At 45.8% G+C, this 14,981-nt stretch overlaps 1 protein-coding gene and 1 long non-coding RNA gene across 2 annotated transcripts in view; one reads left to right on the top strand and one right to left on the bottom strand.

The window, feature by feature from the left end:
* The first annotated feature begins 3,192 nt into the window (after positions 1-3,192).
* Positions 3,193-11,134, top strand: LOC119519245. Its single transcript, XR_005213993.1, has 3 exons — positions 3,193-4,682; positions 6,148-6,234; positions 6,680-11,134. It is a non-coding gene; the product is annotated as an uncharacterized LOC119519245 (long non-coding RNA).
* VPS37B (VPS37B subunit of ESCRT-I) overlaps positions 5,544-14,981 on the bottom strand; it is a 32,204-nt gene continuing 22,766 nt past the window's right edge. The window contains exons 2-4 of the mRNA XM_037816813.1: positions 8,812-8,983; positions 7,559-7,641; positions 5,544-6,735 (exon numbers count right to left, since the gene is read on the bottom strand). Of these exons, the coding sequence (XP_037672741.1) occupies positions 6,247-6,735; positions 7,559-7,641; positions 8,812-8,983 (744 nt within the window). The 3' untranslated portion in view covers positions 5,544-6,246. The remainder of the gene's footprint in view (positions 6,736-7,558; positions 7,642-8,811; positions 8,984-14,981) is intronic.

Raw genomic sequence — 14,981 nt, 5'->3', positions numbered from 1 at the left:
GTGTAAAAATATCTGCTTTCAGTTTTTTGTGGGATATAAACCTAGAAGTCGGATTACCAGGTTGTATCATAATATTTGAGAAACTGCAAAACTTTTCTTCCACAGCGACTTCATTTTACATTCTCACCAACAATGTTTGAGAGTTCTTATTTCTCCCTGTCCTTGCCTACACATACGTATATTTTTTTTAAATAATAGCCATCCTATAGGGTGTGAAGTGGTATCTCACTGTGGTTTTAATTTGCATTTCCCTCATGCTAATGATGTTGAGCATCTTCTCATGTGCTTATTGGCCATTTATATATTTTCTTTGAAGAAAATCTCTTAAGTCCTTGGCACATTTTTTAATTGTTTTTGTTTTGCCTTTCTGTTGTTTGTTGAGTTGTAGGAGTTCTTTACATATTTGGATATTCAACCTTTACCTGACATACGGTTTCCAAATATTTTCTCCCCTTCTTTATTCTCTCGTTTCACTTTGATAATGTCCTTTGATGCATAAAAGTTTTTCATTTTAAAGAAGTTCAGTTCATTTTTCTTTTCTTGCTTGTGCTTTTGGTGTAAAGTCTGAGGATCCAATTTCTAATACAAGTTCCTGAAGATATTCCCCTATGTTTTCTTCTAAGAGTCTTACAATTTTAGCTCTACGTTTAGGTCATTGATACATCTTCTGTTAATTTCTGTATAAGGTGTGAGGTCAGGATTCCTTTTCATTCATTTGCATGAGGATATCCAGTTTTTCCAGTACCATTTAGTCAGAGACTATTCTTTCCCCCATTGAATGGACTTGTCATCCTTGCCAAAAATCAATTGCCCATAGTTGTATGGGTTTATTTCTCAACTTGCTATTCTATTCCATTGGTCTGTGTGTCGGTGCTTATGCCAGTAACACTTTGTTTTTACTACTATAGTTTTATAAGAATTTTTGAAAATGTTAAGTGTTCTGGTTTGCTAATGCTGCCGTTCAGCAAAATACAAGAAATGGATTGGCTTTTATAAAGCGGATTTATTAGGTTACAGATTTACAGTCTGAAGGCCATGAAAATATCCAAACTAAAGTATCAACAAGAGGATCCTTCGATGAAGCAAGGCTGATTTCATCCGGAACACCTCTGTCCCCTAGGAAGGCGTGTGGCTGGTGTCTGCCGGTCCTTTGCTCCTGGGTTGTGTTTCAAAAACGCTTTCTCCAAAATGTCTCTGGGATTCTGTCTTAACTACTCTTTCTCCCAGGGCGTTTCTCTCTAAGTGTCTGGAGGTCCTCTCTTAGCTTCTCTGGGGCAAACTCGGGGCTTCATCTCTTAGTTTACCATCTCCACTTGTCCTGTCTGCATCTCCAAGTGTCATCGTCTGTGTCTGCTCTTGAGCTCTCTAGTGAGAGTTAATGGGCTGGGTCCACACTTCCATGGAAATAATCTAATCAAAAGTCTCACCCACAGTTGGGTGAGTTACATCTCCATGGAAACACTCAATCAAAAGTGTCCACCCAGCAAATTGGATTTAAAGATCATGGTTTTTCTGGGGTCCCTAACAGTTTCAAACCGGCACAGTATGTGTGACTCCTCCAACTATGTTCTTTTTCAAGGTGATTTTAGGCTATTCAGGGCCCTTTGGCTTCCATATGAAATTGATGATTAGCTCTTCCATTTCTGTGAACAAGGCTGTTGGACTTTTGATCGGGATTGTGTTGAATCTGTAAATTGTTCTGGGTAGTACTGACGTCTTAAAAATGTTATGGTAATACATACACAACATAAACTTTCTCACTTAACCACTTTCATGTATACAATTCAGTGGCATTAATTACATTCACAATGTTCTACCATCACCACCAAAACTTTTCCATCCCCCCAAATAGAAACTCTGTGCCTACTAAGCATTTCCTACCCATCACCCCTGGTAACCACTACTCGACTCGGTCTCTGTGATTTTGCTCATTCTAGGTATTTCATATAAGTGAAATCATACATTTGTCCTTTTATGTCTGGCTTATTTCACTCAACACGCTGTCTTTAGGGTTTATCCATGTAGTATGAATCAGAAATTCCTTTTCATAACTGAGTATTTCATTGTATGCATATACGTTTTGTTTATTCATCTTTTGGACACTTGGGTTGTTTCTATCTTTTGACGCCCATGAATAATGCTGCTAAGAACAAGAACATCGGTGTACAAATATCTATTCAAAGCCCTGCTTTCAGTTCTTTGGGGCATATATTCCCAGAAGTGGGACTGTTCTACAGCAGCTGCACATTTTATATTCCCACAACAATGTGTGATGATGTAAAACAATGCATCTTTGCCAATATTTGTTATTTTGATGTTTTGTTTTGTTTAGTAACTATTCTAGTGGGTATGAAATGGTTACACCATTGTGGTTTTGATTTGCATTTCCCTGGTGGATAACGATGTAAAGCATCTTTTCCTGGATTTATTGGCTATTTGTGTATCTTCTTCAGAGAAATGTCTATTTGAGTCCTTGGTCCATTCTTTATTTGGGTTGTCTTTTTGTTGTTGAAGTATTGACATCTTAACAATACTGTCTTCCAATCCATGATCATAGGATGTCTTTCCACTTATTTAGGTTTTCATTAGTTGCTCTCTGAAATGTTTCATAGTCTCCCATACAAGTTTTACATGTTTGGTTAAATTTATCCCTAGATATTTTATTCTTTTAGTTGCTATTGTAAATAGGATTGTTTTGACATCTGCTTTGGGTTGTTCATGGTTGGTGTAGAGAAAACACTGATTTTTTGCATGTTGATCCTGTACCCTGCCATTTTGCTGAATTCATTTTTTACATCTAGTAGTTTAGGATTGTGTCACTTGCAAATATAGTTTCACTTGTTATGGTTTTGTTTTTTTCTTGACTAATTGCTTTGGCTGTAACTTCCAGTGGTTACAGTGGGCACCCTTGTCTTGTTCCTCACGTTAGGTGGAAAGCTTTCCAATCTTTCACCAGAGTATGATGTTAACTGTGGGTTTTTCATATATGCTCTTTATATTGTTGAGGAATTTCCCTTTTATTCTGAGTGGTGGTAGTGTTTTTTAATCAAGAAAGGGTGCTGGATTTATCAAATGCCTTTTCTGCATCAATTATTATTTTTTTTCCTTCATTAAATTGATGGGATGTATTACATTGATTTTTGTCACACCACCTTTGCATTCCTGGGATAAATCCCTATTAGTTATAGTATATAATCCTTTTAATGTGCTATTGGATTTGGTTTGTATTTTTTTTTTTTGCAAATTTTTCAATGTAATGAACATTGATCTGTAATTTCCTTGTGATACCTTTATGTGTTTGTGCATTAGGGTGATATTGGCTTCATAAATGAGTTAGGAAGTGTTCCCTCCTCTGTAACTTTTTGGAGGGATTGGTGTTAACTCTGTGCAAGTGCTACCATAAACATGAAGGGCACCAGGAAGGATCCAGCGTCTGGGTCTCATTTGTAAGGGAAAAAGAGCTTCTGAAAGCAGCCTGTATTTAAAATGGATGATTCTTTCCACCAAATACATATAAGTGAAAACTGACATTAGTTGATTGAGCCAAAGGAAATGGCATTTGATTTGACATTAAGTCCTCAATGAGACCTTTAACTGAAGACTCCATCCCAAGTTGTACTGGGCTAGAAATCGGAAGCCTTAGGGTCTGGTCTTGGCACCCCCAGCTTCTAGGCACATCAGTCACTTCCCCTCCAGGACCTTCTTAGGAGCAAAAGGGCCCAGAGGGTGAGGAGGCTGAGTTCACAAGCCCATGAAGTTCATCCTGTGAAATCTAACATCCTCACTGAGGGTAAAATACAAATTTGATGGTAAGCTGCCTAGCAGCCAGTGGAAAAAGAGAAGCCATCAGACATAAATTCTCTTAAAAAATTGACTTCTTAGGAAAACTTCCCTCTTGTACCAGTACCACAGACAGTGATGTGCGGGAAATGACACCCTACTTACAGGCGACAGCAGTAGGTAAACCTCCATAAGCTGCTTCTCAGTGTTCCTTGTGTTGCCGCCGGCATGCTAAGAAAGTGTCATTCCCAGGGGCTTCATGGTTCAGACACGTGGCTCAGCTAGGGCACTGAGCACAGGCGGGCACTGGTTGGGAGGAGCTCTGCATGGGGTGCCAGAGTGGCAGGGTTTGCCTTCCTCCCCAGCCTCAAGCAACCGAGCAGAATCTGAGCAGCAGACGAGGCCTCCCAAGAACCTGGTTTCTGCCTTGGGGTGGCATTTCCCGGTTTGCACCCTTGAAATCCCTGCTGTCACGCCCCCAAGGCAAAAGGTCAGAGCCATGCTAATTCTCCCGTTTATTTGAAATAGCCAGAGAACATTATAACCAGTTTCCATCAGTTGCACAGCCCGTGGCAGAGTGAACAGGGCCAGGGAAGGCCCAGTAAACCCCACAGCCGTGGATGTGTGCTCAAGAGCCCCTGCAGGGTGGCTGCAATTGCGAAGCTGCCTGCACACGGCAGGCCAGTGCTGCTCTTGCCCCGTGAGACACTCGTGAGAATCTGATGAACCACAGCGGATAAAAAGGCCCTGCTGCTGGTACCAGGGCCCCTGGACCATGAGGTAGACATTTTTGGCAGTCTCTGACAGCTTTTATTTTTAACTTCAAGAACAGACTCACCACTTTTACTGCCGGAACTCTGATCACTGACATTCTAGAACTGAACACATCATGAACATCCCAGGTAAGTAAATGACAGGATCGTTAAAAATTGAGTCCTGCAGCTTTAGAACCACAGCTCCAGGCGTGGCCATGGAAAGAGATGGAGAGGCCGGCCTTATGGTCCTTTTGCAGTGCCAACAAATTCCCGCTTTGGCCGCCAGCCGTACTGCTGGGCTCTGGCTGGCTGCAGAGGTATCCGAGGAGGGAGTGGCACTGTGCTGGAGATCCACCAAACATGGCAGGCTCACCTGACAGGCATGGGGGTGAATCATCCCACTAAAAAAGTTACAACAGTAGAATTCAAGTCCAGGAGCAGAATATAGGGTAATCGAGGACAAAGGTTGGTGGCTTTGTGCATGGTACCCTTGGACAGGCCACGTTTTAGCTCTGCCTGATTTTGTCTCCCCAGGCAGCAACCAGCTGAGCAGGTGGTCCCAGGTCAGACCCTGGCCTCCTAGGTGAGGGTGGGGCCCAAAACTCCACCAGTGGGCACATGGGCCTTTTTTTGTCAACGGGTATGCCATCCCCCCAGCCAGGTGCTGAGCATTCAGCTAACAAGGCATTGTAGATGCGCCGCGGATAAAGTCCCACAGGGCTCCCCTGCAGGTGTTGCTAAAGCACACACCCCCTGACCGCTTCATGCCCTGGGCTCTCTTTCACGAGTCCCCAGGCCCACCCTTGTGCCTAGCCAGAGGCTGAGGACAGTGGCTAAGAGAATACTGGTCTACAGGGGTGAGACTGCGTCCACCTGTGACCAGTCGCTTCAGCCAGCCCCTCCCTGAAGGAAGCGCTGGCCCTGCTGGCAATGGCTGCCCCCCAGCCTTGAGTCCCTTGCTAGCATCCAAGTCTTGGCCCTAGGTGATGCTAAGGCACAGCACAGGCATCAGTGGGCACTGGAAATAACATTTATTTCCTCTCCATTTCAATCTGCTCATATAATTGCATTTTTTAATAAAGTTTCCCTGAATGGTTTGGTGTCAAAAAGTTTTCCTCACCAATATAAAACAGGAAAATTATACAAGTAGTAAAAACATTTGGGAAGTACTTAAGAGAAATCCTCAGGGGCTGGCTAGGGGAGGAGGAGCTGGACATTTTGCTGGGTGAGTCCAGCTCCCACTCCTCCCAGCCTCTGGGTGTGGCACTGGGCCAAGTGCAAACTGCTTGATGGCTTTGAAGCATGACAAGTCGCCAGGTTCAGGGGAGATGGCGGCGATTGTGATGATGCCCCAGAAGGGATCCCTGTGCTGGGAGGCAGCACCTCTGCTGGCCCCTGCCGAGGGGCCTTACACAGAACTATCTTTTTAACCATGCTTAAATAAAGGTGCAGGCAGGGGGAGGAGGGGTGGATTTTTGAACTCCAGAGTTCAATACTACATCTAGTAATGACACCACAAGTAATGCAAACCAGCTCAACGCCTGGGGTCCCAGCTGTGCCCTGGGGCACAAGCAGCTGCCTTGGTACAAAAAGCCCGGGTTTCTACTTCTAGGGACCTACGATTCTGGAACAAATGGACTCCGTGCCTGTGCAGACCCCAGCAAGACACAGACTGACCGCAAGTCCCAGGAAGGCCAAGGTGGGTCACTTACTAGAGGATGAAGCCCGGCTGGTGTGGAGGCAGCCGGGGAGGGGGCCTCTGAGGGAGAGCTGGGGGGTACGGTGACACAAACTGTGCAGAGAAGCCCTGCTGGGGGGGGAGGCCCACACGGGGTGGCACAGGTGGGCACTGCAATCCTGGGTACGGCAGGGCCTGTCCTGAGCCCACAGCAGCCGTAAAGGGGGTGGCTGACCGTCCTGCAGGCACTGGGGGTGGGGGAGGAGGAACACGTCGTGGGGCAACTGAGGGGAGCCCACTGGCCTCAGGGGCAGGGTAGAGAAGGGCTGCAGCAGGTGATGGCTCAGGCACCCTGAGCGACAGCTGGGCTGGGGCCTGCGGAAGTCTCTGCACCTTTAGCACCATCTCCTGGAGTTTCTCAATTTTAACTCTTCGCATATGGGCCAGTTTCCGTTTACTTTGATAGACATCAATGAAGGAGTCCAGAGGAAGCTCTCCATCAAGAAACTTCTCTGCCATGTTCTGAAAGAGCCAGGAGACACTTGATTAAAAGGATGGGTCAGCCATTAGGAAAGAAAACTCTCATTACCGAAGGTGCTGGGTGTCAAAAACATTGGCAGCAAGAGAGGCAGCACCACCCTTTCTCCTGGTAACCCCCCATGACGTCCAGAGGGCAGACCTGGAGCTCAGGCTAAGCAGTATCGGGCTTTGTAAACCAAGTCTGCATCATCCTATCTGCCATCCACCCTTGGAGAGAGTGGCCACTGCCCCTAGTCTGGCCCTTGTGTTATAGTCAGTCTGCACCCACTGTTTCTTCCCTCTACACCTGACTACATCCTCACAGAGGGACTTGCCCTGGACGGGAAAGAGCAGGCGAGAAACTTGCTTGGAGGCATCAGGGCTCTTAAAGCCTAGCTGTTCAGCAGACCAGCGCAGACTCATCTTGGCCACAGACGGCCAGCCCCAACTTGATTCACCTCAGAGCCACATCAGACACTGACTCATTTCCTTATTGCCTAGTGGGCCAAGCCCATGGTGCTCAGCCGGCTGCTCCAAATGGCTCTGTGACTACCAGCTAACTCAGAGCAGAGGCTAAGTGAGCCACAGCACCCCCAGGCCCTGCCCTAACTCAGCGGAGCAGTGACAAGACCAGCCCGCTGCTCCGCCTGGAATCCCTGCCTCGCATGCCCTGACCCTCAACTCCCAGGCAGCAGCCACTGTCCTTCCAGGACTCATGCACCGGTGCCGGGGGACACCACCTCCTGCCTGTGGAGGGTGGCATGCACTGTCCCTGCCCAGGGTGACCAGCGACCCGGGGGCACTCAGCCACAGGCAGATGCTTTACCTCCGTGTCTTCCTCAATCTTGGCCCCTTCGGCTTGAAGAAGTGCTAAGAGGGTCTCCAAAGAAGCACAGTTGGACTGTTTATCTAGGAAAGACAAGAGGCCTGATGAGGTAAGGCGGACATCCAGGCCCAGCCCTCAGAAATGACAGCACACCAGCCCTGCAAGGCCACGTGTTCTTCCTCTCCCTCAACTCGCGTTGCTTTTAACTGGGAAGGCAACAGTCACACCTGCTGAAAAATGATTTTCCAGGAAGCTGAACATAAAGGTCTTAAAATCGATGACCACGCGTCAGAAGCATCCACTGCAGAGTGGGACCTCTGAATATGTGAAAGTAACAATGTAATAACAGTTTCACATTTTCTTTAACTAATAATTTAACACTACACATACAAATCTTAAATGTATGGCTCAAATTTTTACATACGTATAAACTCAAGCGGTCACTACCCAGATCAAGATATACAACATTTTCGAAGGCTCCCCATGTCCAGACGATTCCCCGTCCCAAAGATCAGTTCTGCCTGGTTTTGAACTCCACAGATGTATGATTCCATTATGTGTATACACTGTGTCCGGCGGCTTTCACTCTACAGTATGTTGGAGAGCAGCTGTGTTGCCACAAAGACCAGGAGTTCATTTCTTTTCAATGCTGTGTGTCTTTGTGTAAATTTCCTTACCATTTTGTAGACTGTAGCTATGCAAATAAAGCTACAACAAACACTCTTGTGCATCTCTTTGGTTAGACAGAAACATCCATTTCTGTTGGGCATACACACTAGAACATACAGATGCTTGCTTTTAGTAGTCTGCCAAACGGTTTTCCCAAGGTTGTCTTATTGACTTATATTCCTATGCAGCAAAGTTAGAGTTCCTTATCCTCACTGACATTTGATATGGCCAGTCATTTTACTTTTTAGCCAGTGTACCTGGGTGTGTAAAGTAAGGTTTTACTGAAGTTGAGGAGAAAAGGAAGGGGATTACTGCAAACCTCACAAGTGAGGATTTTAACCGACTACTTGATCTAAATGTCCCTCTGAAGGCTACCAAAAGCATCCAAAACATTCGATAAGATTCAATTTAAGAAATGGCTGTCTCTTTTCTAAAATATATATAAATTGTTTCTTCACTGTAGTACATCACTGTGATAACCTGAAATTCTTCCATAATATTTCTTTCCTGGCAGAACAACAGCCTGAAAATGTGTGCTTCCCTCAACTCTTTATTCTTAGAAAGATGACTGTTAAGAAAGTTACCTAATTTGGTCTTCTTGATCTGATAGGCTTCAAAGAGAACCTGTAGTTCCTGGTATTTTTGGGTCAAACTGGCTTTCATAGTGTCCAGCTGTGGCTGGTACAAAAGGTTTCCTTCTGCCAGGCTCCGGTTGCTGGCGAGCGTCATTTCTTTGTTCAGCTGAACATTCTGCGTCTGCAAAGAACATACAGGATGAGAACCAAAAGCGTATTAGTTCATGGGTAAGTCCCCTGCAGCTCCTCTGCCCCACCCCCAGGAGCCCAGTGCATCTGATCCAGTGTCTCTGGGTTTCCAGGCTGGCACCATGTGTGAGGCGAACGCTACCAAGGCCAACTCCAGCCCCTCTGATTTCTCGAAAGTTCTGACACTGCCCCCACTTCTTAAAGAGTGGGGCTGACTTCCTTTCCAATGGGTTTTCAGGACTGGCTTTGTCCCATGACTCCGTCCTGAATTTTCATTTCAATAGCTGTACTGTGACTTGAATTCTTTACTACTGCCATTGTTCTTGCAAAAGTAAACAGCTGGAAAGATTTAGGGCTAGATATTTTTTTAAAAAGCAAGTTTCTGCTGCCTCAGAGACCATTTGGCATGATGTCAATTCAGGCTTAACATCAGGCTCAGAGATCAAAGAGGAAAGCTTGAAAGACCCTGGGAATTAATTCTGCTTAGTGGCCCTGCTTCGCTTCTCTCCCCACGCCCACCTCAAGCTGTCCCGGGTCTGAAGGGAAGACCCAAGTCTTCTCAGCCCCTGGCTTTCAGTCCACTGGAGAAGCTGACACAAAAATTGGGAGAGGAGTGTGTGTGTTTATATTGCCCAGTAGGGGTTTCCCTCTTTTCCTTGCCAGAGAGGACTAGCTGTTTAGCAGACAGAGAAGCCCACCTGCCCAGACCACAGGGGAGAGCCAAGGGGTGTGAGGGAGGAAATGGAAGGGCTGAGAGAAAGGTAAGGAAGCTTCTAACAAAGCTTAACCTGTTAAAAGACAAAACAAAAATCACAAACACATCCATACTTCTGGTTCCCCTTTTCACTCACTTGCAGACTACTTCTACCACAGCCTACCGGCAACCTCCCTTTAGGACTGGAAGTTTCAGTAGTTCACAACTCCTTACCCGGTGTGTCAGCATTTCTCAGGAGCTCTTTAACCCCACTGCAGGCATCTCATTTTCCCCTTAATATTTCTACCACCCCCACCCAGTTTATTTTAGCTGCTATTTCCTTCCTCTCTTCTAGTTCTAGTGCAGTTCCTCATTGTCCCCCACTCTCCACCCCCCTCCTCCTCTGCCAGACTCAATTTATGGCTCTTCACTCTCCCACTACACACACACACAGGCAAGTGACTGCAGTAAGAGAACAAAAGAAAACAGCCCTTGGATTAGCTTCAACTGAAGGGATTTAAAGTGGAAAAGTAAATCTCTAAATCAATGCTATAAAATAAAAGTTGAAATGTCCCCAAAATTAGGACAGAAGAAATATTGTTGCCTCTTCCTACTGCTTTTAGTAAGCAAGGAGAACTTTGGGGCTCCTGGCACAGCGGGGTTGCAGGAGGCATCTTAAGAGCCCTAGCAAGTGCCCCAACCCCCCCGGGGGGGCTTCCTCCTCCAACGGTCTCCCCCCTCCCCATCAACCAGAGTAGCGCCACTTCCATCAGCTTTAGACACCAAGGTCCTGCAGAAGTGTCTTTCCTTTCATTGTTAAGCCACTTAGAAGAACAAACCAACCACTGCATGGACTCCCTGGAGAACAACTGGGCAATTTCTTATAAAATTAAACCTGCAACTACCATATGACCCAGCAATTGTATTCCTGGGCACTGTTCCAAGAGAAATGAAGATTATATTCTCACAAAAAACCAGCACATGAATGTCTGTAGCAACTATATTTTCAACAGTGCAAGAATGGAAACTAATCCAGTTGTTCTTTAGTGGGTGAACGGTTAGACAAACTGGGGTGCATCCATACCACAGAACACCAGGCAGCAAAAAGGAGGAGGGGGTGCTTGATGTGCACAACAACCCAGATGACCCACCAGGGGATTACGCTGCATGAAAAAAGCCAATCCCAATGGTTCGGATATGCTACAATTCCATTTATACAACATTCTTGAAATGAGAAAAGGGCAAGAGGACACATCCTTCTGTATTGTGGCACCAGTGTTAATACTAATGTGGTTGTGATACTGCACTTGAGTTTAACACTAGGGGAAATGGGTGAAGAGTACATGGGTGCTCCCTGTATCATCTGTATTATTTCTTACAATTGCATGTGAAAAAATATCAGCCAAAAGTCTGGCAAATAAAGTGGGTAACAAAATGTGGAATATAAAACATGAGCTGTTTGTCAAGCAATTAAGTGCCCCAAGTCCCTTATGTAATAGATCAGCTCCCCTAATAAAGTCATTTGAGACTGAGCTTGTGTGGGGGTCCCACGCTGGATCTTAGGGTAATTCCAAACGTGGAATTTCCCAAAAAGTCCTAGGCAAAGGCTGCAGAGTAACTACAGGTCTCCCAAGGTGACCACCAAGAAAGCATCAACACCCACTCTAACACATAATTCTACGAAGCTGTTAAATATTACTTTGCAGCAGTGATTCTCAAATTTGGTTGTACCTCAGAATCACCTAAGCACCTGGGGGAGCCTTTTAACAATCCCAATGCCCACACCAAGCCCAAACCAGCCAAAATCTCTAGGTTTTTTTTCATAGATCCCCCAGTGATTCCAATGTACACAACTAAGGCTGAAAAACACAGCTTTATAGTTTTACTGTAAAATAAGTTCTACAGATAAATCTTATTCCAGTAGGGCATATCAGAATGTCCTGGAAGAAAAAACAAGAAAGCATGGGCTATAATCAAAAGGAAATTTGTGTAGGACACATGAAAGCAAAACCACAGTCACCAGCCCAGATACACCCTAATGAAGGCTTCGGAAACCGGCTGCAATTGTTTGCATCCTTTGGGCTTTAGGCTGTTTTTGGCATAAACAAACATCGGTAAAATCTAAGAAGGCACCCAGAGCATATCCCCAGCATCTCCAGGCAGACAACAGCCTGCGAGGGCCCTGGTTGTGGGGCCAGGACTCCTGTGCTGAAGGTGGGGAGGAGTTCCTTCCCTTTATGATACAGTAAGATAATCTGATACATATGATCAATCTGAAAAATCTGATTTTAAATATCCTGCATTAGATGTAGAAAATACTCTTCCCTCTTCAATACTCCTTTCCTTTGGGAGTAGAACCTGCATCGTTCCAGTCGAGGAAAATGGGAAGGAAACGCCAGCCTTGTTCTGTATTTGCAGAGCAAAAGCGAGCTCTGCCCAGAGCCCTGCACTGCGGGGACAGTGCTCAGCCCTCGCAAGGCCCAGGGAGCGACCGTCCAGCCCGGCTCCCACCTCCTGGCCGGCCGACCCGGGCCTCCGTGTCTGCGCTCACACCTGCTCAGTAAACCTGAGCGTGCTTAGAGAGGGCCACCAGATTTTAGGAACTCAATTTAAAAAGAAAATAAAAAGTTGCTAATGTCCTCATCTTTATGGGAGGAAGTCAACAGATACCTAAAATTGAAAATAGTGACTCCAGCTTCTTGATATTTTTCATGATCCTTTTTCTTAACCCTAAGGAAATCGTTTCAGGAAATAATCTCTCTTGTGGCAAAGAAATACTTTTATAAATTTCAACACTATATTTAGTTTCACTTCAGTTTATTGTCTCATAAGCTAAGAAAAATTAAATGCATGACTAACATTTAAAGCAGGATCCCATTTTTCTACTTATTTCTGCCCATCTATTTTTTCCACAAGCTGAGAGAGATGTCTGGAAGGCTGTTAACCTAAAGTTAGCAGCAGCAGTCTCTGAATGCTGTGACTTTTTTTTACCTTCAACTCTATTTCCACATAATACTTGATTCAATGGAACAAGCATGTATATAACTTTACAGAAAAAGTTTTTTATTAAAAAAAAATCACTTATAGATATTAGCAGAACCAGAAGGGCAGAGGTCCTAGGGAAACAGACTGCTCTTGTTTTAAAAAAAGGATAAAGCATCTTGCTTATGTATATGTATATGGCATCAGACTCGTCCAGGCAGCGAGGTGGTGGTTCCTCGGAGGCTTGCAGCAAGACGAGGAGGGCTCTCAAACACAGTGTACCTCCAATGCACATGTATTATTTTGGGGAGAACCTAGCAGAAAATAAAGTAGTAAGAAAGAAAATAGATATGAGCTCCCCTCTGGATGACATAGGTGTGTGACACAGAACAGTGACAAATGAGAGGGCACGGGGGACGGGAAACGCGGCTGGCAGCAGCACGGCCGGCACTGGGTCAAGGGTTTGGTTTCCAGCGGATGTTTTCCAAACCAGACACTGCGACCACGTGCCGTTCTGATGCCAGCTGGTCAGACTCTGGCTCTTTCGTCTGTAATTATAATTCTGCCTCCCTAAACAATGAGGCAGAAAAATCTGTCAACATTTCCAAGCTAAATCTTAACTTTTATGACGTATTTTACTCCCTCTTCACACTATAATACAACCCTTTTCCCGATGTAAATGACTTTTTTTTACTTATATAAAAGAATTTGAATGAATGAATGGAAATGCTTAATATTTTTGGAAATCCTTTAAATGCTCAAAATCCAGCAAGTGCTCAAAATCCAACAAGTAATCAAAATCTGGGCAGATAAAAACATAGATAAGCCCTCTCACCCTACCTCTATCCTCAGAAGGCCTAGTGGCTAAACAATTACATTTTTATTTAACAAGCAATCACTCTGTTCACAATAAGCGGAAAACCAAAGTCTGGTAGTTAAAATGGCTCTTCCTCCATGACTTGGCTCCAGCTGGCTCGTCCACCTGGAGTGCCCTCCTGCCCCGAATCTCGGTTTCCACAACTCGACCCATTCCCCCAGGACCCCGCAGTTCCACTCCCAGGCATGGGCCCAGCATGCTGGCTCGGTGCAGGGCAGGCAAAGGAGACACAAATGGGAAAAAAAAAGGTGGAGTCCCTGCCCCCGTGGGGTGGCAGTGCCACCTACTTCAGATGACAGGCGAAAGAGAGGCTCAGACAATCATGTTCACGGTCTCCCTGTCCTGGGAGTGACAGGGTGCTCTGCAGTGGGCTGAATGGTGGCCCCCCAGAAAGATCTGTCCATGTCCTAAGCAGAACCTGTGAAAGGGACCTTCTTTGGAAAAATGGTCTTTGCAGAGGTAATTAAGGATCTTAAAATGGAGAGGTCTTCTTGGACTATCGGGGGGGCTCTAAATCCAAAGACAAGTGTCTTTATAAGAGGAAACAGATGCAGGGGCAGCAGCCGTATGAAGACAGAGGAGGAGACTGCAGTGATGTGCCCATGAGCCAAGGCAGCTAGCACCCACCAGAAACCAGAACAGGCGTGCAACAGATTCTCCCCCAGAGCCTGTCGGGGTGTGGCCCTGCCAACAGCTGCATTTGGACTTACGGCCTGAGAACTGTGACAGAATAAACTTCTGTTGTTTTAAGCCACCCAGTTTGTGTTAATTTGTTACAAGCAGCCTAGGAAACTAACACGATATATAAAACCTCTTCTATCTGCCCTGAGATCCACTCTCTGTCCCGCTCTTCCCCCAAGGGCTGAGGGGCTGATCTGTACTGACTCTCAGTGAGCCCCCATGCCTCTGGCTCCAGCTGGATTCAGCACTGGGGAGAGGGAGGGAGAACAGTGAAATTTGTATGTGTGTGTGGGGGGGGGTCATTCCCAGGGTCCCCTGCCTGTGGGGTGGCTGCAAGCTGGCCAGGTCCCCCTTCCTCCCTCCTTCCAAGACCTGGCCCCTCTAGGGCAGCTCTCCCCCTCTCTAGACTCTCCGCTCCCTGCACCAACCCCTGTGGATTCTCTACACCCAGCCCCCAGCCTGGTAAAGAGTCCCTTTACTAAACTCTCAAACTTCCCAAACTGAGTGCCCTCTCTTTGGATCTTGCCAGAATCCTGACTCATATAACTGGAAAGGTTTTTCCAATAAAATGCCATTTCTGCTCACAGCCACCCACCTGATGAGAAATTAAGCCTCTAAGAGCAGAACTGTGTCTTACTGATTTCCCCACACCCGGATCTAGCACAGTACCCAGCCCAACACAGGCACTTTGCTAAATATTTACTCAATTTAATCTGTAGGAATCCTGTCGCCAGAGCCTCTCAGGCCTAATCTGTG

This window comes from Choloepus didactylus, chromosome 23, assembly GCF_015220235.1.
Source record: "Choloepus didactylus isolate mChoDid1 chromosome 23, mChoDid1.pri, whole genome shotgun sequence".
Taxonomy (NCBI): domain Eukaryota; kingdom Metazoa; phylum Chordata; class Mammalia; order Pilosa; family Megalonychidae; genus Choloepus; species Choloepus didactylus.
The sequence above is the reverse complement of the archived record's forward strand: the minus strand, read 5'-3'. Positions and strand labels throughout refer to the sequence as shown.